Source organism: Doryrhamphus excisus, chromosome 4, assembly GCF_030265055.1.
Source record: "Doryrhamphus excisus isolate RoL2022-K1 chromosome 4, RoL_Dexc_1.0, whole genome shotgun sequence".
Lineage (NCBI taxonomy): Eukaryota > Metazoa > Chordata > Actinopteri > Syngnathiformes > Syngnathidae > Doryrhamphus > Doryrhamphus excisus.
Genome location: NC_080469.1, coordinates 22311120 through 22336084, shown reverse-complemented (window position 1 = coordinate 22336084; position 24965 = coordinate 22311120). Strand labels below are relative to the sequence as shown.

Sequence of the window (24965 nt, the reverse complement as noted above, 5' to 3'; positions counted from 1 at the left end):
CTATTAAAATCAATACATAAAATAAGAACTAATAGTAGCCAAAAAAAGCCTAAATGAAGCAGTTTCATTCTAGGTTCTATGTTATTGTAATATTCGGTGAGACACACAAGCACCAGACTGGTGTTGTTCTGCCTATTGTTCCTGTGATCGTGTCTAGCGTTTGTGTGTCTCACCAAACATTACTGAGACCTAATGTAAATGCTTAATATGTAAAATTTGCTTCACTAAAATATGTTTTTTTCGCTAATAATAGCGGTATGCAACCAAAAGAGCATAATTTATTAATTAATAATTTTAGAAAAAATCTGAACCACAAAGTGGCGAGGGACGACTGTATATAGAAGATGACTAAAATATTGCTTTTTAGATAACCATGTCTGTTTGTTTGTCGTCAGAACGGTATCGAACAGCAGGCTGACGTACGTTTCCAAGCTGGCCTTTCAAAACAACATCAAACTGCAGTATCTGTAAGTACACAGCTGTTTGTTTTGGTCCATTTTAAATATGTGCTGCTTGATGAATTGCTTTTCTTGTTGTTTGGTTAACAAACAACAATTGGTTAAAAACATTTTATGGTAATGGTTTCATTTCATTTGAACATGCATCAGATTACAAGTGAATGCATCACATAATCAGTTCCCAGTTCCACATGTCCAAAAGGAGTAGGAAGAAGCAAAGCTTATTAAATTCTACCCCTCCATGTGGTACTTTTACAATCAGTAACTGTTACATTTGTTCACTTCCTGCTTTCATAATATAGTTTAAGTTTTTTTTATATATTTTTTTTTATTACGTACCGAAGTACGAAGTGATATGACCATACAATGACATAATGTGTACCATAGCCACACAGTCAGGAGTTTGAGTTCAAACCTGCCTTTTTTAATTTTTTGTAATTATTTATTTTTCTTAATTTATTTTTATTTGTATTCATTTATTTTTTTTATTTTTTTTTCTTAAAAATAAATTAAGAAAAATAAAAATAAATTAAGAAAAATAAAAATAAATTATTTTTATAAATTTATTTTTATTAGTTTATTTTTATTAATTTATTTTTATTAATTTATTTTTATTTTTATTAATTTTTTATTAATTTATTTTTATTTTTATTAATTTATTTTTATTTTTATGATGACTACAATTTCAAGAAAAAACAATACACCTTAATTCAAATATTTGTCTTGCAGGAATCTGAAAGATAACAACCTGTCGTCGCTCTCCTGGACGATATTCAGACACCTCAACATCTCTTACCTGTGAGTTGACTTACCTGTAGTTTTCTTCGCATTCTTACAACATATCAAAGTGACAAAACTATTCATTTCACTGATAAAAATAAGGCTTATTTTCCAATGTCTATTTCCATTGTCTTTCCCTAGTTTAACCTGCATAGAAACTAAACTTTGTAGTCCATTGTTGCTCTGGTTCTCACTGTCCTTGACCGTCTGCAATAACTGTGTGTGTGTGTGTGTGTGTGTGTGCAGGATCTTGACGGGAAACCCTCTGCGCTGCTCCTGTGAGAACATGTGGATCAAGCTGTGGCTGGGAGAAGAAGCAGACACTCAGGAGCTGCGCTGCATTGAGGATGGAGGAGCACGCAACCTGCTGTCCCGATTGAGACTCTCCAACTGTGGTAAGGACACACACACACACACACACACACACACATTGTTACACTAACTGGCCGGACACAATATTAGGTACTGAAAGGAGTGTAGACCTCCACCGAGCTAAACAATCCCAAACATACTCCTCCACTCTACTTTATTACTGTCTTTGGGCGAAAGGACTGGTCGCCAGCCAATCACAGAGCACATATAGACAAACAACCATTCACACTCACATTCATACCGATGGACAATTTGGAGTCGCTAATTAACCTAGCATGTTTTTGGAATGTGAGAAGAAACCGGAATACCCGGAGAAAACCCACGCATGCACGGGGAGAACATGCAAACTCCACACAGAGATGGCCGAGAGTGGGATTGAACTCCAGCCTCCTAGCTGTGAGGTCTGCTCACTAACCACTTGACCGCCGTGCAGCCGTCGTACCTTCTCATTCATTTTCTACCGCTTTTCCTCACGAGGGTCGTGGGGGGTGCTGGAGCCTATCCCAGCTGGACTGGTGGCCAGCCAATCACAAGGCACAGATAGACAAACAACCATTCACGCTCACATTCATACCTATGGACAATTTGGAGTCGCTAATTAACCTAGCATGTTTTTGGAATGTGGGAGGAAACCGGAGTACCCGGAGAAAACCCACGCATGCACGGGGAGAACATGCAAACTCCACACAGAGATGGCCGAGAGTGGGATTGAACTCGGGTCTCCTAGCTGTGAGGCGCTAACCACTTGGCCGACATGCAAATGAAGTCACTAAAACAGAAACAATAAGGGTCGCGGGGGTGCTGGAGCCTATCCCAGCTGTCTTTGGGCAAAAGGCGGGGTACACCCTGGACTGGTGGCCAGCCAATCACAGGGCACATATAGACAAACAACCATTCACACTCACATTCATACCTATGGACAATTTGGAGTCGCCAATTAACCTAGCATGTTTTTGGAATGTGGGAGGAAACCGGAATACCCGGAGAAAACCCACGCATGCACGGGGTGAACATGCAAACTCCACACAGAGATGGCCGAGGGTGGAATTGAACCCTGGTCTCCTAGCTGTGAGGTCTGCGCACTAACCACTCGACTGCCCTGCAAATGAAGTCACTAAAACTGAAACAATATGCTACACTAGTCTTAAGATCTATTAATGCTCTATTAATGCAAAAAAAGTACTGCAAAAAACATTTGTCCAAAGATGCTCAAAGTCCAAAGATGGGCGCAGATGCTGGAAGATCTAGAAAGCTTTCTGTGCGGGTTATAGTGTGTCGCTGCTCTACAGGAGTCCACAACGCTCTAAAATGGGCCGAAAATGAGCATGATGGGTCCCCTTTAATGCTGTGGTTCTCAGTTATTTTCTGTCCTACCCCCATTGGGGGATACGCCCCCCCCTCCCCCATTTGAAATGCTATTGAGAAACTGATATTAATGTATTTATCGGTACTCTACAGACTGAACTTAACTGCAGTGAAGCACAGAAATATGAAATATGACAAATCCACACCTCGCTCACCCCCGCCCACCCCCGAGCACATTGTTTGACTTTTGAGGTTTCCATATTTACACTTGCGCCCCATCCAATCCACATTGACCTGGCCCCGCTGCAACACGACCCCGTTTATGAACAGGAGCGGGTCCAAAATAGAGCCGTTGATGAAAAATTCATGCTGTATAAATGAAATGCTGACGTTTATATTGTACATATTTGAGCTTGATAAGCACTTCCACAGGAAAACGCTTGTGGTCTGTGGATGACCAACCCGCTGCTTAAGTTGACATTAGACTCACTTGTCTTGTAAATAATGATACGCTCGGCTTGCTAGCGCTTGTGGATTTGATATTTTTATTTTAAACCACTGTCTATGTAAATATTCCAGGTATGTTATTTTCTATTTGATTACATAACATAACATAACATAACAGGTGGCACGGCGGTCTAGTGGTTAGTGAGCAGACCTCACAGCTAGGAGACCAGGGTTCAATTCCACCCTCGGCCATCTCTGTGTGGAGTTTGCATGTTCTCCTCGTGGATGCGTGGGTTTTCTCCGGGTACTCCGGTTTCCTCCCACATTCCAAAAACATGCTAGGTTAATTGGCGACTCCAAATTGTCCATAGGTATGAATGTGAGTGTGAATGGTTGTTTGTCTATATGTGCCCTGTGATTGGCTGGCCACCAGTCCAGGGTGTACCCCCGCCACTCGCCCGAAGACAGCCGGGATAGGCTCCAGCACCCCCGACCCCTGTGAGGAAAAGCAGTAGAAAATGAATGAATACTTACCACTATTATCCTCGGTGTTGGCATGCTAATGTTAGTATTGCTAGCATGTTAACATTGTTATAGTAGCATTTTTAGCCATTTTCATAAGTAGATATTTAAAGACGTATCACTATCATGCTTGTTGTTAGCATGCTAATTTTGGCACTTCAGCGTTGCTAGCATGCTAACAGTAGCATAGTAGCATTTTTATACATTTTGTTTATAGCTAGACACAGATATAAACACTTGGCACTGTGATGCTATGTGTTTGCATGCTAATGTTAGCATTGCTAGCGTTCTAAAATTAGCGATGTAAACATGTACATAAAATAAATATAGGAGTCATTTTGGGTGTGGGGGATCTAGGACGCCAAGTGGTTAGCGCCTCACAGCTAGGAGACCCGAGTTCAATCCCACTCTCGGCCATCTCTGTGTGGAGTTTGCATGTTCTCCCCGTGCATGCGTGGGTTTTCTCCGGGTACTCCGGTTTCCTCCCACATTCCAAAAACATGCTAGGTTCATTGGCGACTCCAAATTGTACAAACAACTTTTCCTGTCTCCTATTGTGCAGCTTATTTCACTTGCATGGTACCAGCTTGTCCGTGTCCCGCAGCAGCAAAGTGTCCACAAAGTGAAACATATGTGTGTGATGGGTGAAGGCCTGGAGGGCATGGCCGGCGCGGGTGGCGTCCTCACGTCACCGACTGATGTGGACAGACTGACATTGAGAAAGACCGTAGACGAACACACCGTGACTAACCACAGGCCAACAGTCCAGCTGGACGTTTCAAGTTGTTCTGAGTGTATCGCTGACAGCCCGGGGGGCATTGTTTGCCACCCTGACCCCCGACCCAGACAGTGCCTGCCTCTTCATATGTCACTCAGTCAAAGGGAGGGGGGTCCCGGTCCTCCTCTCCAGGGCCTCCATCCCACTTTTAAGAGTGTGAATGCACAAATATCCTCCGCTAATGGAGAAGAGGCGGAGTGAGTGGATCAATAGGAATTATCAATGACACCATTAGCTTCCTGCGGGCTAACGTATTGTTTGTGTTCTTTGCGTCCCGACTGCCCCGAGGCAATTACCGAGCATGCCACTCATCATGGCAACACGAGTCTCTCATCAGGCCCAAAACCTGAACACCATTTCATTCAACTTTCCTGATTCCAATCCTACTTAATTTCATCAAGTTTCTAAGACCTTTCATGTCGAACATCAAAATGTTTTTAACGACCTGCTGCAAAAACATCAAAGATACTTTATATGATACGTATGAGCGTTCTGCTGTTTTTAAAGCACGGCTGCAAAAGTCCTTCTGCTGTTTGAAGGACTAGCTGCAAAAAAAAAAAGAAATAAAAAAAAAAAACACTAATCAAAGATCCTCTATATATGTACATATACAGGATCAACAATAAAGATTGTTTAAATGTCTGGGCCACTCTGCTGCCTTTAAATACCTGCTCCATAAACACTTATCAAAGATCTTCTATATGTCAGGAGTACTCTTGCTGTTTTTAAACCAATACTGCAAAAAAGTGCTCTGCTGTTTTTAAACCAATACTGCAAAACGGATTGACTGCAAAAAAAAAAAAAAATGCTAATCAAAGATCCCCTATATAACAAACATGCTCTGTTGTTTTTTAAAAATAGCAACAACACCAGTCAAAGATCCTCTATTATACATACAGCAACAGTGGTCAAAGATCCTCTATATGCCAGGGACACACTGCTGGATTTAAAAACCTACTACAAAAAAAAAACCTAATCAAAGATCCTGTATATGTCCACAGCGCTCTATTGGCTTACAAGATCAATCCGTAAAAAGCACGAGTGTTGTGCGGTTTTTAAGGCACTATTGCAAAAAACATGAATCAAAGATCCTTCACATGACAGAAGTGTTCCACTGGACCAACTGCAAAAAAAACAAAAAACAAAACAAAACAAAACGTTAAAACGCTAATCAAAGAGTCAGGAGGACCCTACTGGTATAAAGCATTACTGCAAAAACTGTAATCAAAGATCCTCTACATGACAAGAGAGCTCTGCTGTTATATCAATATAAGTATCAACAGCAAAAATGCTAACCAAAGATCCTCTATATGTCAGAAGCACTTAAGAACTTACGCCAAAAAACCTACGGCAACTCAAAGATCATTTATATATATATGGAAGGAGCGCTCTGCTATTTTGAAACAGCAACACTAGTCAAAGATCCTCTATGTGACAGGAGTGCTCTGCTGTTTTTAAAGCTCTACTGCAAAAAATGTTAATCAGAGATCCTCTACATAACAGGAGCTGTCTGCTTTTTTGAAAGACATTCAGCAACACTAGCAGTCTGGTTTAAAGCCCTACTGCAAAACTGTCATCAAAGATCCTCTACGTGACAAGAGTGCTCTGCTGTTTTTAAAGCCCGACTGCAAAGACGCTTATCAAAGATCCTCTATATGTCAGAAACACTTAAGAACTTACGCCAAAAACCTTGTTGTATGAAAGACATACAACAGCAACACTAGTCAAAGATCCTCTATGTGACAGGAGTGGTCAGCTCTACTGCAAAAAAAATGTTAATCAAAGATCCTCTACATAACCGGAGCTGTCTGCTTTTTTGGAAAGACATTCAGCAACAACACTAGCAGTCTGGTTTAAAGCCATACTGCAAAAACTGTAATCAAAGATCCTCTACGTGACAAGAGTGCTCTACTGTTTTTAAAGCCAGACTGCAAAGACGCTTATCAAAGATCCTCTATATGTCAGAAACACTTAAGAACTTACGCCAAAAAACCTTGTTGTATGAAAGACATACAACAGCAACACTAGTCAAAGATCCTCTATGTGACAGGGGTGGTCAGCTCTACTGCAAAAAAAAATGTTAATCAAAGATCCTCTACATAACAGGAGCTGTCTGCTTTTTTTGAAAGACAATACAGGAACAACACTAGTCAAGAGCAGTCTAGTTTAAAGCCCTACTGCAAAAACTGTAATCAAAGATCCTCTACGTGACAAGAATGCTCTACTGTTTTTAAAGCCAGACTGCAAAGATGCTTATCAAAGATCCTCTATATGTCAGAAAGACTTAAGAACTTACACCAAAAAACCTACGGCAACTCAAAGATCATTTATATATATATATATGGAAGGAGCACTGCTATTTTGAAACAGCAACACTAGTCAAAGATCCTCTATGTAACAGGAGTGCTCTACTGCAAAAAAAATGTTAATCAAAGATCCTCTACATAACAGGAGCTGTCTGCTTTTTTTGAAAGACAATACAGGAACAACACTAGTCAAGAGCAGTCTGGTTTAAAGCCTTACTGCAAAAAACGGGAATCAAAGATCCTTTAAATCACACGAGCGCTCTGCTGAAATACTGAAAGAACCATGAACGAACAATCCTTAGGAAGAAATGGCCAAGTCGTCCTCTATGTTGTGTACACTGCACTATAGGCGCAGATGTAAGCAGTAAATAGCACAACAAAGCCACTAAAGAGACCAGATGGCTGCGGTGTCTGCGGGCCGGAGAGGGGATTCATATATTTATTCCTATATTTATTCCTATATTTATTCCCTGCCGTTGCATGCAAAGTCTGCTGGGGTTGAATAAAAGTCAATTAAACAGCAGGGTAGGCAAATGGCGTAATAACACGCATTATGGCAACACAGGATTTCTATCATTCATAAAAGGAAAGACAACAGCAGGAGGTGCAATGATAGACGGGAACATTATTAGCGTCTCACAAAGCCGAGGAGGTTTGATTGGATTGTTAAGTTTGAACAGTAATGACTTTTACTAAAACCAGATGGTGTGTTTCAAACTCGTTTTTTTTAAATTATTTATTAAAGTCCAAACGGTAAATGCACATAAAAGCTTTTTGCCGGTTGACAAGACCTTTATACTGTCTTTTTCGCTGTTCATTCCTGCTATGTAGCCTCTCCTCTTCCATATTTCCGCGGGGATATCCATATCCGATCATTCGACGTAGCGAAGAGATGCTAACAGCTTCTCCGGAATGTGTCAACAATGGCGCAAGCGGCAAGTTACAAACATAATAAGATGGACATCGATAGCTGCACACTTTCTTAAGGGGCCGGTACGGCACAAAACAATCAGGAAGTAATAAATAAAGGACTATTAAACAGTAAAAACGCCGCAGGAGACACTGAGCTGTCGTAACTAGCTTGCACTCGGACGGCGCCATCTTGAAACATGAGATTTGTTTGTATTATATTTTTTTGCCACATGCTAACTCGCAAACTAGAGAGCTAGCGACCTAAACGGTAGCCTTCAAGTTATTTCCTTTAAACTTAAATAGCCAAAAACTTACCACTTCCACACGGACAGGGAGGATAACTATTAACAGTTATTTAACCTTTAACATGAACGTAATAATTTTTTTCCGGGTACATGATACCATACAACATTGCACTAACATTAAACTTTCATATTAAGGCGGGGGCCTCAAACTAGTGTCCTGCGGGCCACATTTGGCCTGCGGGCCGCGTGTTTGAGACCCCTGGTGTAGTTGCTGTGTTACCATTTTCCAGATGTTCACAACAGGCTGCAGGTGGGCTGTAAGTGAGCCAAAATGGAGGCTTGTGCTGCCATGCTAATTAGCTATTCCTTCCTTCCTTGCGATCACGTCCCATGCAGGGATTACAATCACTAAATGTCACGGCTGGTTTCGCCAGCGAAGCTGAGCGTGGAAGTGTTGTGTATAACCAACCACCGTCCATAATTGTCATGTCACATCATGTTTCTTTGGTGTTGTGTTGTGATGACAACACACTGGGTTGCCTGTGGAAGGATGTGCTTCAATCTGGCATTGGCAGCTGACCCCCCCACCCCCCCGCCACCCCACACCCCCGTGTCACCACTGAAGCCGTTGTCTTTTAGCGTCTCCAGACTGTGATCGAACGGGTTGCCGTGGTGATAAGTGGGTTGCCCCAGTGACAGGCTGACGGACACAAGGAGGTGGAAGAAGAACAAGAAGCGGGTGATAAGAAATCAGTCCAGGTTTAATCTGCATTGCTGTCAACATCTCCTCTGGCTGCCTGTTTTAGGGCCCGAGAGGACTATTTGGGATTATTTGGATTTATTTGGTCCGTCATTAGAATAACTCACAATGCAGAGACATAGCTGCTTAATCCATTAACTGATTAGGATCTTCACAAGACACTGAGAAGGAGATCTCAATGTTTATCCTTGATAGAGTGATTCCCATTTTTTATTTTCTATTCGGAATAATTGCAGTACTATGATTATTATTATGTATTTTTTTTAATATTGACAAAATAATGACAGATCTGTTGATGTTTTGCTGAAACCGGGCCATTTGCAGAGTGAAGAAAGTAGAATAAAGAAGTGCCTATCCTCACGAGGGGTGCTGGAGCCTATCCCAGCTGTCTTCGGGCGAGAGATTGGGTACACACTGGACTGGTGGCCAGCCAATCACTGGGCACATATAGACAAACAACCATTCACACTCACATTCATTTTCTACCTCTTTTTCCTCACGAGGGTCGCGGGGGTGCTGGAGCCTATCCCAGCTGTTTTTGGGCGAGAGGCGGGGCACACCCTGGACTGGTGGCCAGCCAATCACAGGGCACATATAGACAAACAACCATTCACACTCACATTCATACCTATGGACAATTTGGAGTCGCTAATTAACCTAGCATGTTTTTGGAATGTGGGAGGAAACCCGAGAACCCGGAGAAAACATGCAAACTCCACACAGAGATGCCCAGGCGGAGATTCAAACCCAAGTCTTCCTGATCTCCTGATTTTGTGACCAACATGCTAACCACTCGGGCACCGTGCGGCAGCCTCCAATTTTCATTAATTAATTTTCTACTGCTTTTCCACGGGGGTGCTGGAGCCTATCCCAGCTGTCTTCAGGCGAGAGGCCGGGTACACACTGGACTGGTGGCCAGCCAATCACAGGGCACATATAGACAAACAACCATTCACACTCACATTCATAACTATGGACAATTTGGAGTCGCTAATTAACCTAGCATGTTTTTGGAATGTGGGAGGAAACCGGAGAACCCGGAGAAAACATGCAAACTCCACACAGAGATGCCCAGGCGGAGATTCAAACCCAAGTCTTCCTGATCTCCTGATTTTGTGACCAACATGCTAACCACTCGGGCACCGTGCGGCAGCCTCCAATTTTCATTAATTAATTTTCTACTGCTTTTCCACGGGGGTGCTGGAGCCTATCCCAGCTGTCTTCAGGCGAGAAGCCGGGTACACACTGGACTGGTGGCCAGCCAATCACAGGGCACATATAGACAAACAACCATTCACACTCACATTCATACCTATGGACAATTTGGAGTCGCTAATTAACCTAGCATGTTTTTGGAATCTGGGAGAAAAACTGGAGTACACGCATGCACGGGGAGAACATGTAAACTCCTCACAGAGATGACTGAGGCTGGGATTGAACTCGGGTCTCCTAGCTGTGAGGTCTCCACGCTAACCACTAGACCACCGTGCAGCTCCATGCTAACTATTTGCTGAAGAAAAAAAACAAGTGATGAAACTTACCACTTCCATGTCTGTGCCTGATGGATGGGATACTTGGCAGAGCTTCGGGTTTTATTTTCAGAAGTGTAGAGAAGCCTGCCTGGAACTTTAACACTTGACTGTGGAGGAAAACAAGATAGATTTTTGTCATATTTAGTGCTCATAAAAAGGCTGATAGGCGTCTATTTTGCATTATTTTTCACCTTTTGCCTTATTTGATGAGTCCAATTGTCGTCCTCCTGGTTAGCATACACTCACTGAAAGAAGATTCTGGCTGTGACCAATCAGTTTAGGAGTCGGCATGCATCAGTAATGAGCGTAACCACTTCTCTGTTTGTCTTTGTGTGTGTGTGGACCGTGGGTGAGTGTGCACACTTGAAAGGAAAGGGGGCAGCATTCTGAATCCAAGGTTTCTTTGATTGTGTGTGTGTGTGTGTGTGTCTAACTCCATCATCGCCTTCTTTGTCTTCCTGGTGTTTTGCTGCAGAGCTTCCCATGGCGACGCTGAGCCCGCCAGAGCCTAAAGTGACCGTCATGGAGGGATCCAACGTGCAGCTGTCCTGTGTGACCTCAGGGGTGCCCTCACCAGACCTCTTCTGGAACATGGCACTGGTTACCACCTACGAGGTCACATGTCTCTTTCACATACACACACAATTCAATTGTATAGTTTACAAAGTCAAAGTCAGTTAGAAAAATATGGTTACAAAGTCAAAAAATTCTAAATAAAAAGTAGGGGGGTGTATTGGCACATACGATGTATCTCGATATTGTCAACAAGGCGATATTTTTTTCGTTTTTCTTGTAGTTTAAGATTATTTCCTGGAAAAACTGAATTACACCAGCAATATGCACTTACTAAACATATTTTTATTCCATTAGAAAAGTATGTTATGCTGTATCACAAACTTTCCTCTGTAAAAACTTAAAGTGTAGCATTCGGATAAATAAGTTTTAACATCCAGCTTTAAAATTATCAAAAAAAAAAAACATAAAAAAACAAATTAATTAAATTATGTCTCAAGATCCTGCTCAAATGTTCACATTCTATTAGCTTTTTGTTGAACAAAGTAACTAACATCAGTAAAAAGTCCTTTTAGGATGCTTGAAATAAGCTTTATTTAACAAAATAGTAATATCAATTTGAAAAAAAAAATACCTGCAATATCATAGTACTACTTTTGTAGTATACAAAAGGACCTTCCTACCTATGGATAATTTGGAGTCGCTAATTAACCTAGCATGTTTTTGGAATGTGGGAGGAAACCGGAGTACCCGGAGAAAGGGTGGCTGAGGGTGGAATTGAACCCTGGTCTCCGAGCTGTGAGGTCTGCGCGCTAACCACTCGACCGCCGTGCCGCACATTATTGCTTTCCATGTCGACTATATTAGGTAATATGACTATAATGGTGACTATAGGGCTGTTATATCATGCCCCCAGGGCTCTAATATAAAAACTGTTTTTAGAAGGTCTATTGGAGTGTCATGAGACACTCATGAGATTGGGTCGACGACATGAGATTTTTATGACTATTGCAATCTACTAATTTAATTGAACTCTTCTACACTTCTGTCTGTATATGCTAGCGGCCCCGCCTATGCCCACCGAGACAAAGAGACTGTATGACTAACTGTTGTTTTGTGGAACTACCGTATATTTTGGCTGTTCCTGCGACTTAAACTCCAGTTCGACTTATGTATGTTTTTTCCTTCATAATTATGCATTTTTAGCCTTGTGCAACTTATACTCCGGAGCGAGAACATGCAAACTCCACACAGGAGATGGCTGAGGGTGGAATTGAACGCTGGTCTCCTAGCTGTGAGGTCTGCGCGCTAACCACTCGACCGCCGTATCGCGATATATCGTTGAAAGGATATTTTCTTACACCCCTTAATAAAAAGAGACCAGTTCAGGAGAATCACAACTGAGTGATGATAACCATAGAACCAGAAATTGAACTTTGTTACATTTCCAAACAGTGCCAAAGAGTGTGTGTGTGCACCAGAAAAGTCAATCATCGCTGTCCTCGTCCTCCTGCTGGAAGCTAAACCCACTAAAGTCGTCTTCTTCAGTCTCGGAATCAAACACAATTCTCTCGCCGTACACCTTGCCAGTCACTCCCCTACTTTCATTGGATACTGAAATATTGATACCAGATCAAAATATCAATACATTTGAGTTAATGTATATTATTAACAGGAACGCAGTTTAAAGTAACAAAATACTTGGAAGCTTGTCTAAGTAATATCAGTTAGTTATGCTAATGTTTTATGAGCTATGCTACTGAATATTACTATACAATTTGGAAACTTGGAGTCAGTAAATGAATACAAATACAGTAAACCTCGGATATATCGGATTCAATTGTTCCCACTGGTTTTGTCCGGTATAAGCGAAATCCGTTATATGCGTATACCGGAAAATGTCCGTTTTACGCATATATCGGATTTATATCCGGTATATGCGTAAATCGGATTTTATCCGTTATAAAAAGGCACTTCCTTGACTATGTTTCCAATGTACCTGGACGTGCAGGCAACGCTGCAAACGCTGCAAATGACGTCGTATAGCGGCCTGTCACGATTCGGCGAATCGGAGCGCCACGATGCGGCCATCCGATATATGCGAGGGAAATTTAATGGAAATGCATTGGAACGGGACTGGAGATTTTGTCCGAAATAGGCGAAATCCGTTATAAAAAATCCGATATATGCAATGATTTTTTATTGGAAATGCATTACAGAAAAATCGGTTCTTTTTTATCTGTCCGTTGTGAGCGAATTTCCGATATATACGAGTCCGATATATCCGAGGTTTACTGTATGTCCAAAAAAATTGAATGCATTTCTAATTTCTTCCCACTTCGATATCTGGCTGCTGACGCACGGTCATGTCTGTTTTCTCTCAGATCGCCAGGTCGGGTCAGATTTCCGTACTGCGACTGTCCAACTTGTCGTCGTTGGACCACAACAGCAAGATCAGCTGCACCGCAGAGAACATTGTCGGCGAGAAGGAGTCCTCCATCGTGTTAGACATTCTATGTACGTTGTCGCTAAATCCAATTAGATTGAAGTCTTTCAGGCAGGAGTTGGAGGGGACATGCTTTCTTTGTATGCTGTTATTGCTTCACTACTTGTATTAACATTTTTTTTTTTTTTTGCTTATCCACTCAGTTCCTCCAAATATCACCAAACTGAGTGACGCCATCCCAGACCACCACTGGTGCATCCCCTTTAGTGTCGCAGGTAAGATGGCAATTAGTATTAAAGCCTAGTAATGATAATGGTAATGGTTTTATTTCATTTGAACATACATCAGATTACAATTGAATGCATCACATAATCAGTTCCCGGTTCCACATGTCCAAAAGGAGTAGGAAGAAGCAAAGCTTATTAAATCCTACCCCTCCATCTGGTACTTTTACAATCAGTAACTGTTACATTTGTTCACTTCCTGCTTTCCTAATATATATTTTTTTATTTTTGGATGACATTTTTAGCTAATTGGTTATTTTTAGCCTTATGCATTATTTTAGCTGTTTGAAGATGAACTATATCAGCAAGTTGAAGTATTTGTGATTTTAGAAATAAGGAGTTAGTATGTTCTCTGGAGGCGGCATTATGAATTATCCTTACTGACCTTTTTTGCAGTACTGGTCTTAATTACCTCATATTTCCACACAATGAGTGGGACCAATCATAGCCTAGTGGGTGTACCCGGAATGAGGCTGTGGGTGGAATAAATTAAAACAGACCGTTTTGGAAATCCAAGGAAATACACCTGGAATAGGTACAGATTCTGGAAGATCTAGAAAGGGAAATAGGCTGTTTAAGACCATTGCTAAAGAAAACACACAAACCCCCTAAAATACAAATAAACCATTCAAGATGAACTACATCAGCAAGTTTATGTATTTGTGATTTTAGAAATAAGGAGTTAGTATGTTCTCTGTAGGCGCCATTATGAATTATCCCTACTGACCTTTTTTGCAGTACTGGTCTTAATTACCCCATATTTCCACACAATGAGTGGGACCAATCATAGCGGAGTGGGTGTGCCCGGAATCAGACTGTGGGTGGAATAAATTAAAAATTAGAAATAAGGAATTAGTAAGTTCTCTGTAGGCGGCATTATGAATTATCCTTACTGACCTTTTTTGCAGTACATTCAGCGAGTGAAGATTGCTTTTATAGTTATTATCCCATATTTCCACACAATTAAAGTAAGATATAGTAGAACCAGAGAGCAATAAAGAGTGTGGAGTGATTTCTGATTGAGAACTAATTTTGCTTTGTTCAATATTGAAATATTTCTGGTCATGTGACTTTTGGGAGAGTCCAATCAAGGTGATGTTATGATATGCTAACGTACTAACCAGAATGTCTATGTGTAAATAACAGAAGCAAACTATATACACATGTGTATGTTTTATGTATGTCCCAGGCAACCCGCAACCTGATATCCAGTGGTTTCTGAATGACGAAGCAGTGACGCAGGACAACTTCATCCAGACGGTGATCCACGATATCACCGAGCGGGAGTACCACGGCTGTCTGCAGCTGGACAGCCCCACGCACCTCAACAACGGCTTCTACACGCTGGTGGCCAAAAACGAATACGGAACAGACCAGAAGCGAATCGAGGCCCACTTCATGCGCAGGCCCTGGGACGGTGAGGAGTCACACTTTACAGGTCATTATGGCACATCTTTGAATTCTGCACAGATCAAAAGAGCTCTTGTGTATTTTGCTAATGGCAATAAAGGTGTATAAAGTGTGTTCATGGAATGTAAGCTCAGTCGTTATTTTGCATCTTTTATTGCTTTGTGTGTAGGAACGGAGAAAGACATATACTACTACGGTGAGTAGTAGTTTTGTAATGTTTTCTAATGAAATGTCCACCAGGACGAAGGACTATTAGGCAAAATGAAATCAAACAGAAAACCTTTGATTTGCGACATGACAAGGAAAACTTTTTAAAATCACAAGTTGTAATTACAAAAAACCCATAAGTTGTTGTTTGTGCTAAAAGTAGTAGTACTGTATTTTCTGGACTATAAGTCGCACAAGGTCAAAAATGCATAATTAGGTAGAAAAAACATACATAAGTCGAACTGGAGTATAAGTCGCACAAGGTCAAAAATGTATAACTAGGTTGAAAAAAACACACATAAGTCGCACAATGCCAAAAATCATTAGGTAAAAAAAAACATACATAAGTCGCACTGGAGTATAAGACGCACAAGGCCAAAAATGCATAACTAGGTTGGAAAAAAACATACATAAGTCGCACTGGAGTATAAGTAGCACAAGGTCAAAAATGCATAATTAGGTAGAAAAACACATACATAAGTCGCACTGGAGTATAAGTCGCACAAGGTCAAAAATGCATAACTAGAATGAAAAAAACATACATAAGTCGCACAAGGCCAAAAATGCATAACTAGGTTGAAAAAAACATACATAAGTCGCACTGGAGTATAAGTCGCACAAGGCCAAAAATGCATAATTAGGTAGAAAAAAACATACATAAGTCGCACTGGAGTATAAGTCGCACAAGGTCAAAAATGCATAACCAGGTTGAAAAAAACATACATAAGTCGCACAAGGCCAAAAATGCATAACTAGGTTGAAAAAACATACATAAGTCACACTGGAGTATAAGTCGCACAAGGTCAAAAATGCCTAATTAGGTCGAAAAAATATACATAAGTCGCACTGGAGTATAAGTAACACAAGGTCAAAAATGCATAACTAGGTTGAAAAAAACATACATAAGTCGCACAAGGCCAAAAATGCATAACTAGGTTGAAAAAAACATACATAAGTCACACTGGAGTATAAGTCGCACAAGGTCAAAAATGCATAATTACGTAGGAAAAACATACATAAGTCGCACTGGAGTATAAGTCGCACAAGGTCAAAAATGCATAATTACGTAGAAAAAAACATACATAAGTCGCACTGGAGTATAAGTCGCACAAGGTAAAAAATGCATAATTAGGTAGAAAAAAACATACATAAGTCGCACTGGAGTATAAGTCGCACAAGGTCAAAAATGCATAATTAGGTAGGAAAAAACATACATAAGTCGCACTGGAGTATAAGTCGCACAAGGTCAAAAATACATAAATAGATAGAAAAAAACATACATAAATCGCACTGGAGTATAAGTTGCACAAGGTCAAAAATGCATAATTAGGTAGAAAAAAACATACATAAGTCACACTGGAGTATAAGTCGCACAAGGCCAAAAATGCATAACTAGGTTGAAAAAAAAAAAACATACATAAGTCGCACTGGAGTATAAGTCGCACAAGGTCAAAAATGCATAACTAGGTTGAAATAAACATACATAAGTCGCACTGGAGTGTAAGTCGCATTTTTGCGGGTAATTTCTAGGCAAGTTCTTTCGAGAAAAATTTGATAACAATGTAGTAAAATGAGAAAAAAAACACATTTTAACAGTGTTGCAAATTATGAGAAATAAATCCTGAGTTGTAATAATAAAAAAATAAATAAAACCTTTTACGAGAACAAGCTGGAAAATAATGAGAAATAAGTTTCGAAAAAAAATTTGATAACAATGTAGTAATATGAGAAAAAAACACATTTTAACAGTGTTGTAAATTATGTTGTAATAATAAAAAATAAATAAAACCTTTTACAAAATTAAGCTGGAAAATTATGGGAAATAACTCGCAAGTTTACATTTTATGACAGAAAAAAATGCAGTTGTTGTATTATGAGAAAAAATTGTAATAAAGTTTTAATATTAAGGGTAAAAATACGTAATTTTACAATAAACAATGCTAACTTAGTTGCAAATGTTACAGCTATTTCTTAAAATTTTTCAAAAAAAATCATACAAATTTACGATTTTATTCTTGCAACTTTACAACTCTTTTTCCTGGATTTTTTTTTTTTCCTGTGAAGCCTGAATGGTCCTTCGTACAGTCCGCTACTTGTTCTCCATGTTTAAATGTCTCTTGTCCGTCTTCAGTCAGTAATTACATGTTAGAACTTCTCTCTCCCTGTTTTTGTCTCTCAAGTTGCAGAGGGTGCGTTGCATATTTACACATCCTTGCAGCTAGGGATTCCACTCGCCCCTCCCCATATGCTGTCCGACCCTGATGATGTTGTGTTTGCATGCTAGTACACGTTGTTGTTGTGTTTCTGTGGCTCAATATACTAGTATTTTACGGATGCTCTGACAGTATGCATGGTAATACTATGATTTGTAAAATGCATGTTTAGAAAAGAAAAGATGTTGTCTTTTTTGCAGTCTGATTTGTTTTTCCTTGTCTCTTTCTTGCCGCTTCCTAACATCGCATTCTCTTGGCTGCAGACTCCCCCATAGGTACTGTTATTATGCTTTTTACGCTATTAGATTACTGGATACTTCATTTAAGCATAACAAACAATAGTAATGTTCAGTTTGTACAGTATGCGTGTCTGTTTTCCTCGTCTCTCGCTTCCAAACAGACAGAACGAGAGTTCACTGTGCATTATTTTCAGCACCTTAGCATATTACCGTATTTTCTGGACTATAAGTCGCTCCGGAGTATAAGTTGCACAAGGCTAAAAATGCATAATTATAAAAGGAAAAAACATACATAAGTCGCACTGGAGTATAAGTCACAGGGACAGTCAATCTATGAAAAACAGTGCGACTTATAGTCCGGAAAATACGGTAGTTCCACAAAACAACAGTTCTTTTGTTAGTCATACAGTGTCTTTGTCTCGGTGGGCGGAGACGGGGCCGCTAGCATATACACACAGAAGTGTAGAAGAATTCAATTAAATTAGTAGTAGTAAAATTCATATTTTAATTTTTTTTCATTGTGCTTTTAATGTTAAAATCTCATGTTGTCGACCCAATCTTGCGAGTGTCTCATGACCTTCTAAAAACAGTTTTTATATTAGAGGCCTGGGGGCATGATATAACAGCCCTATAGTCACCATTTTAGTCATATTACCTAATATAGTCGACATGGTAAGCAATAATGTGCGGCATGGCGGTCGAGTGGTTAGCGCGCAGACCTCACAGCTAGGAGACCAGGGTTCAATTCCACCCTCGGTACTCAGTACTCCGGTTTCCTCCCACATTCCAAAAACATGCTAGGTTAATTAGCGACTCCAAATTGTCCATAGGTATGAGTGTGAGTGTGAATGGTTGTTTGTCTATATATAAAGACAGCTGGGATAGGCTCCAGCACCCCCGCGATCCTCGTGATAAAAAAGCGGTAGAAAATGGTAATGGTAAGCAATAATACGACACAATAACGCATACATTAGCATCGGGGAAAGTTCCTTCTGGATGTAGTATCTCCAACGTAATGTGGGTCGATCGGATGGCATTTGAATTAAAAAAAAAATGGACATCAAGACAGTAGAGACGGTCGCCGCGTTCACAAGCTAACTCGATAATCTCCAATTTATTTATTGTTTGAAACTGAGTGGGGAAAGAGGAGAAAGTTGGAAGATCAAAACAAACCACTGCCACAATAAATGTGAGGAAAATATTTTTTTCATTATGTCATATCGGACTACTATCAGAATACTATGTCTTTCAAGGTTTCAGTGGTGTTGAAGTACATTGCGCTTGAGCGTTACTATGTTTGTAAATGCATTTATACCAGCATGCATCCTGACAACTCCCTATTTGTTTCTAAATCAACAGATGGACCGACTGCAGACCCACCAGAGGACAGAGTCGCTGTAAGTCTCCACCTGCGCTCCTTTCCCCAATGACCTCCATCAATTTGCAGCGGACGCAATCAACATTTGACTTGACGAAAAGGAAGATCTTATCTGTGAAGCTCAGCCCTTACCTGTCAACCTCATTGGCGGGTTGCTGTGTTTTCAGTGGTGCTTTATCACATTCTTGCAGGTGTACGTGGTGGTGGGAATCGCCGCCGTCGCCTTCTTCGGCCTCCTGCTCATGTTGGCCATTATCAAGTTTGCCGGGAATTCCAAGTTTGGCATCAAAGGTAAGACTGTGCTTCAGGAGGAAAAGGAAAGAACAATTTCACACTTGATTATGGAACGGATTTATGAAGACGCACACCTCTCATGTTTCGGTGTACGGTGGAATCTCAAATTTGGACAATTCAGATTCTAAACAAAAATATTTGGGTAGAATACCACTTCAAAGTCATGCAAAATTTGGAATTTATTTCCCATAGGAAATAATACAAAGAGGGTTGCATTCAACTGGTTAACTAAATCACAAATAACGTGTTCATGAATCCAGTCCAGTCCGGCTAAACAACTCAACTCCCGTGTTTTGTCCGGCTCTCAATTCCAAGTAGAACCCTGCAGACATAAAGTTATTAAAATTCTTATATAAGTACATTCTAATTTGGCGCAAATGTGCACATCTGCTACTAATGCTTGGGGTTGATCTGAGCACCGACTAAAACATATGCATTTGATGAGTTGGGTTGTGTGTTGTTGTATGATCCAATGTGCTTTTTGACAAATGTGTGACCTCTGCAAAGACTACAAGCGTAACTAATGTGATGTTAGATTTGGCTAATACCGCTGCTTGCTTTGCTTATGCTATTTCAACTAATCATAACAATACTTACATGTTTCCTGTTCTGTACATTAACAATTGGGGGCTATTTTGTAGGCTTCAAAAAGACTGTCCCTCCACTTTAAATGCTCAAGATATATTTGTCTGTGTGGAGGAGACTCACTTAGATGTTTTAAGTGAAGTATTTTGGCAGTGATTGATTAATAGGCCCCCTGAGAGGCGGCGGGCATATGAGATGGGGCCTATGCTGTGTGTGTTTGTTTGGGTTTTTTGTGGTCTTCTTTCACCACAGGGTTACAAATGTGGTTACTAGGAAGGAAAACACATATTGGAAGGGAAACACATATTTAAGACCTAATAGCTGTCTCCTTAATGTCTGCGATCGTGTGGTTTCTCAGCAATTTTGGTGCCACACTTTGCTTTGTTATGCACACATCAAATATATATAATGTAAACAATAGATAAACACTGCACTTGCATAGGTAAAAGGCAAACTAGAAGCCTACAAATGTTTTTTTCCTGTAGATAAGCATTTTGTATAAACGTCATTGGTAAAATATAGATTTTTCGTTTGAGTGAAATACCTTTCTTTGTGTGGGAAATACCCAATTTACAAACGACTCTTGATTCAGTTGCTCTCCCTCTTTGGATGCACCATTTCCGGGTCTTGGTGGCGTTCCCGGGATTTTTATCCAATGAGAATTCAGAGTTTTTCTCCAATTAGATTTCACTTCTACGCGTTGCTGGGTAAGGCTGGACAAATCAATGCACCTGTGATGTCGAAGTTTTCAGAAATATTCAGACTGAATAATTTCTGGGTTTTTTTTGTTTAAACTAATATAGATTTTCAGTTTGAATGAAATACCTTTGTGTGTGTGGGAAATACCTAAATTACAAATTGACGACTCTTGATTCAGTTGCTCTCCCTCTTTGGATGTGCCATTTCCGGGTCTTGGTGGCGTTCCCGGGATTTTTATCCAATAAGAATTCGGAGTTTTTCTCCAATTAGATTTCACTTCTGCGTTGCTGGGTAAGGCTGGACAAATCAATGCACCTGTGTTGTCGAAGTTTTCAGAAATATGCCAACGGAATAATTTCTGTTTTTCTTTGTTTAAACTAATATAGATTTTCAGTTTGAATGAAATACCTTTGTTTGTGTGGGAAATACCCAATTTACAAACGACTCTTGATTCAGGCGCTCTCCCTCTTTGGATGCATCATTTCCGGTTCTTGGTGGCGTTTCCGGATTTTTTATCCAATGAGAATCCGGAGCTTTTCTCCAATTAGATTTCACTTTTACACGTTGCTGGGTAAGATTGGACAAATCAATGGACCTGTGCTGTCGAAGGTTTCAAATAAATGCCGACGAAACAATTTCTGTTTTTATTTGTTTTAACTAATATGATTTTGAAGTTGGTGACAACTTAACCAGTATGTGCATAATTATGTCGGTATATATATAAAAAAAGTTAAATCGGTCTAAGAGCGATAGCCACAGTAACAAGCTAGCGAGCTAATATGTCTGAATGAATGAAGGAAGTCAATTGGTCACAGCTATGCTAGTGTTAGCTTTAAGGAACTAATGGAGTTGGGGCATTTGAGGACAGTTGTTATTTTGGTGAGTACACGCATTTATCTGTTTAATAACATGAGCGAGTGCATTCAAACTTTTGACTGGTGCTGTATTTTGGTTTGTATTATTTTTTCTCACGCTAGTGTTTGTAAACAGTAAGTGCATACATTCTCGTTGATGCTTACAAACAATGTAGGCGTGAAGAAAGATCGTGTGTTTTGAGCAGATGCACACAAGACCGTAATACATAAAGAACACACCGTGTTTTGACACTGACGTGTGTGTGTGAAGCATCTCGCTCTGATCGCTAATGTTCTTCTGTGCATTATTCATAACTGTGACATTATTGTGCTCCTCGCTCATCAATAACAAATGGACAACATTTGGTGCCGCGAGGTCGCCTCTCACGATGTGCACGATATGCTTCTCGACACACCTGAGTGGTGCGTTTACAGACCTGACTGAAGTGTTTGTGTTGTTTTGTGGCAGATGGTTGCTGCTCGACATTTTGCCTGAAATTATTTTGGGTCACAAGTCGATCGGAGGCAATAAGTAAGAGAAACTCCTAGTTTTTTCAACAGTGCACACAATGATTTAAGATTTAAGAAACAATGGGTGTAATAATCAATGGTGTGCACTACTCAGTTGCAACCAGCGGAGGCGCTGTTGTTTCAGTCTCTAGTTTTGCGGTCTAAAGACTAAAAACACTCTATTGCTGTGCAGCCGATCGTGATCGTGATCTTATACATTTTTTTTATGTAGGCAAATATTCCATTTATTAATGGAATTAATTAAGTAATTCACTTCAGACTTCACGTCTAGAAGACCAGGGTTCAATTCCACCCTTCTCTGTGTGGAGTTTGCACGTTATCCCCGTGCATTGCATGGTTTCCCCCCCACATTCCAAAAACATGCTAGGTAAACAGGTTAACTAGGTTCGACAATAACATTGCAGCAGCTGTTCAGCTCTTATATATATATGCGGCCCACGCAAAGTTTGATATGGATGCTGTATGGTATCATGTACCCAGAAAAAATTATTACGTTTGATTCATGTTCATGTTAAAGGTTAAATAACTGTTAATAGTTATCCTCCCTATCTGTGTGGAAGTGGTAAGTTTTTGGCTATTTAAGTTTAAATGAAATAACTTGAAGGCTACCGTTTAGGTCGCTAGCTCTCTAGTTTGCGAGTTAGCATGTGTCTCAAGACCCTGCAGTTGCGTAATATGTTGTAAATAAAAAAAGAGTATAAATGTGACGATAGTCATGTTTTGTCATGTCTACAGGGCTCTAATAATGCTTTGTTCATTTTAATCCGAAAAAAATAATTTGTCCACCCACCAACTATATGTGGTTTCTTAAGTTTTTATTATTTGGTGTTTTATTATTATTATTATTATATTTATTTATTTATTACTGATTGATTGATTTTCTTTATTCTTGATTTGTTTATTCATTTTTCATCTTATTTTGTGTAGAAAAATAAAAAGTAAGATATTTTGTAGAAAATTGGAACCAAAGCGAAGTATTTTTTAATTTTTTTGTTATTAATAAATGCATTTTTTTTATTTTTGGAAAACCTGATGCGGCCCAGTCTCACCCAGACCCTAGCTCCAGTGGCCCCCAAGTAAATTGAGTTTGAGACCCCTGTTCTAGTATATCAATCCTCACACAATTGCTGGATTGTGATACTATCTATAATTAACGATAATATCCTCTGAGTAGTCACATATATAGTCTTAGTTACGTGTGAACGACAAATCCCTAAGAGAGCTAATTGCATTTAATTTATAATCCCTCGTTTTTTAATGTCGACACCCTCAGAAGAACACATCTTTGGCGTGAAGCTCCAACACATTGTACGGTATTGAAAGTTGTGATGATACACCAGAGCAGGCGGCAGAAGGTCAAGACGACAAAAAGACGGGCGTGATTGAAAGTGAGGCAGCTGCGGCGATGGGATGAGTGGAAGTGAGAGTGAATGCTGAAGTAGACGTTTGACAAGAAGAGAGGAGAGGAGAGGAGAGGAGGAAGGAAGAAAAGTCTTCTTCTTGTCCACAAGCCATCAATGATTCATCATTAGCAGAGGTTTCAGTTTTCTCCTTGTTTGGAGAAGTTGCACGCCTCGTCTGGTGCTTTCTCTCTAACACACACACACACACACACACACACACACACACACACACTCAATCTTCATCAATCTATATGATGACACCTCAAGGTCAGCCCAGCTCCACTGTAGGCCACAAGATTAGTCTCCTCCTCCGTGTAGAGAAACAGCCATGCTGTATTAATATCTGGCAAGTTAATTTTTGAACCTTTTGTAATGATTTGTGAGTGGAACGGAAACCATAGCTGTGTATTGCGCAACAAGACAGCAAGAGAACCAATGCTGGAATTGCGGTAAGGAACGAAAAAGCTTAGCATTACGGACGCTGATAAGTTAATAGGAAACAACTGTGATTGGCTGGCCACCAGTCCAGGGTGTACCCTGCCTCTCGCCTGAAGACAGCTGGGATAGGCTCCAGCACCCCCCGCGACCCTCGTGAGGAAAAGCGGTAGAAAATGAATAATGAATGTATTTGTATAGCGCTTCACAGACCTCACAGCTAGGAGACCAGGGTTCGATTCCACCCTCGGCCATCTCTGTGTGGAGTTTGCATGTTCTCCCCGTGCATGCGTGGGTTTTCTCCGGGTACTCCGGTTTCCTCCCACATTCCAAAAACATGCTAGGTTAATTAGCGACTCCAAATTGTCCATAGGTATGAATGTGAGTGTGAATTGTTGTTTGTCTATATGTGCCCTGTGATTGGCTGGCCACCAGTCCAGTGTGTACCCGGCCTCTCGCCTGAAGACAGCTGGGATAGGCTCCAGCACGTGTGGTACTGGGGTACGTGTGGAGTACCCCAGGGGTCGATATTGGGACCAAAACTGTTCAAAGTTGGAAGTTGGATGATTCCTTTTGTTCCGGAGGAGAGGAGGAGAGATATTAAAACGATGCTTTGGTAATAATAGATTGTCCTTGAAGCTAAATAAAACTAAAATCATGCTGTTTGGTTGCAGTTGAAAAGACTATTTAGGTTATTAAATTGTCCATAGGTATGAATGTGAGTGTGAATGGTTGTTTGTCTATATGTGCCCTGTGATTGGCTGGCCACCAGTCCAGGGTGATGGCCGAGGGTGGGATTGAACTCGGGCCTCTTAGCTATGAGGTCTGCGTGCTAACCACTTCTCAGCCTTCGCAGCCTACAAAGCAAGTTGATAGTTGCTGTGTTAAAGCCTCTCTTTCGATTCCCTGTGCCATCATGTCCATACTTGGAGAGTGTCAGAATTTGCAGGTTTTTCTAGTCCACCCGGCTGTTGAGGATGGACTACAAGTTCTCAAGGGATTAAGGTTTAGGGAGCTTCCTGGCCATGGACCCAAAATGCCAATGTTTTGTTCCCTG

General features: G+C 40.5%; 1 protein-coding gene and 1 long non-coding RNA gene across 6 annotated transcripts in view; one reads left to right on the top strand and one right to left on the bottom strand.

Annotated features, from left to right (window-relative positions):
- The window catches only part of ntrk2a (neurotrophic tyrosine kinase, receptor, type 2a), a 112673-nt gene that overhangs the window by 5425 nt on the left and 82283 nt on the right, over positions 1-24965 (top strand). For 2 of the 5 annotated variants that reach the window (XM_058069941.1, XM_058069940.1), the window contains exons 3-13: positions 396-467; positions 1188-1256; positions 1485-1633; positions 10893-11032; positions 13315-13447; positions 13580-13651; positions 14850-15098; positions 15240-15266; positions 17754-17765; positions 19089-19126; positions 19299-19398. In XM_058069941.1, the coding sequence (XP_057925924.1) occupies positions 396-467; positions 1188-1256; positions 1485-1633; positions 10893-11032; positions 13315-13447; positions 13580-13651; positions 14850-15098; positions 15240-15266; positions 17754-17765; positions 19089-19126; positions 19299-19398 (1061 nt within the window). The remainder of the gene's footprint in view (positions 1-395; positions 468-1187; positions 1257-1484; positions 1634-10892; positions 11033-13314; positions 13448-13579; positions 13652-14849; positions 15099-15239; positions 15267-17753; positions 17766-19088; positions 19127-19298; positions 19399-24965) is intronic. The other 3 variants (XM_058069944.1, XM_058069945.1, XM_058069942.1) reach the window with 3 other exon arrangements.
- Positions 1114-20887, bottom strand: LOC131127745 (uncharacterized). The gene is made up of 6 exons (XR_009129557.1): positions 20812-20887; positions 20531-20699; positions 19240-19409; positions 10609-11025; positions 10427-10524; positions 1114-1628 (listed from the first exon to the last, which is right to left on the bottom strand). It is a non-coding gene; the product is annotated as an uncharacterized LOC131127745 (long non-coding RNA).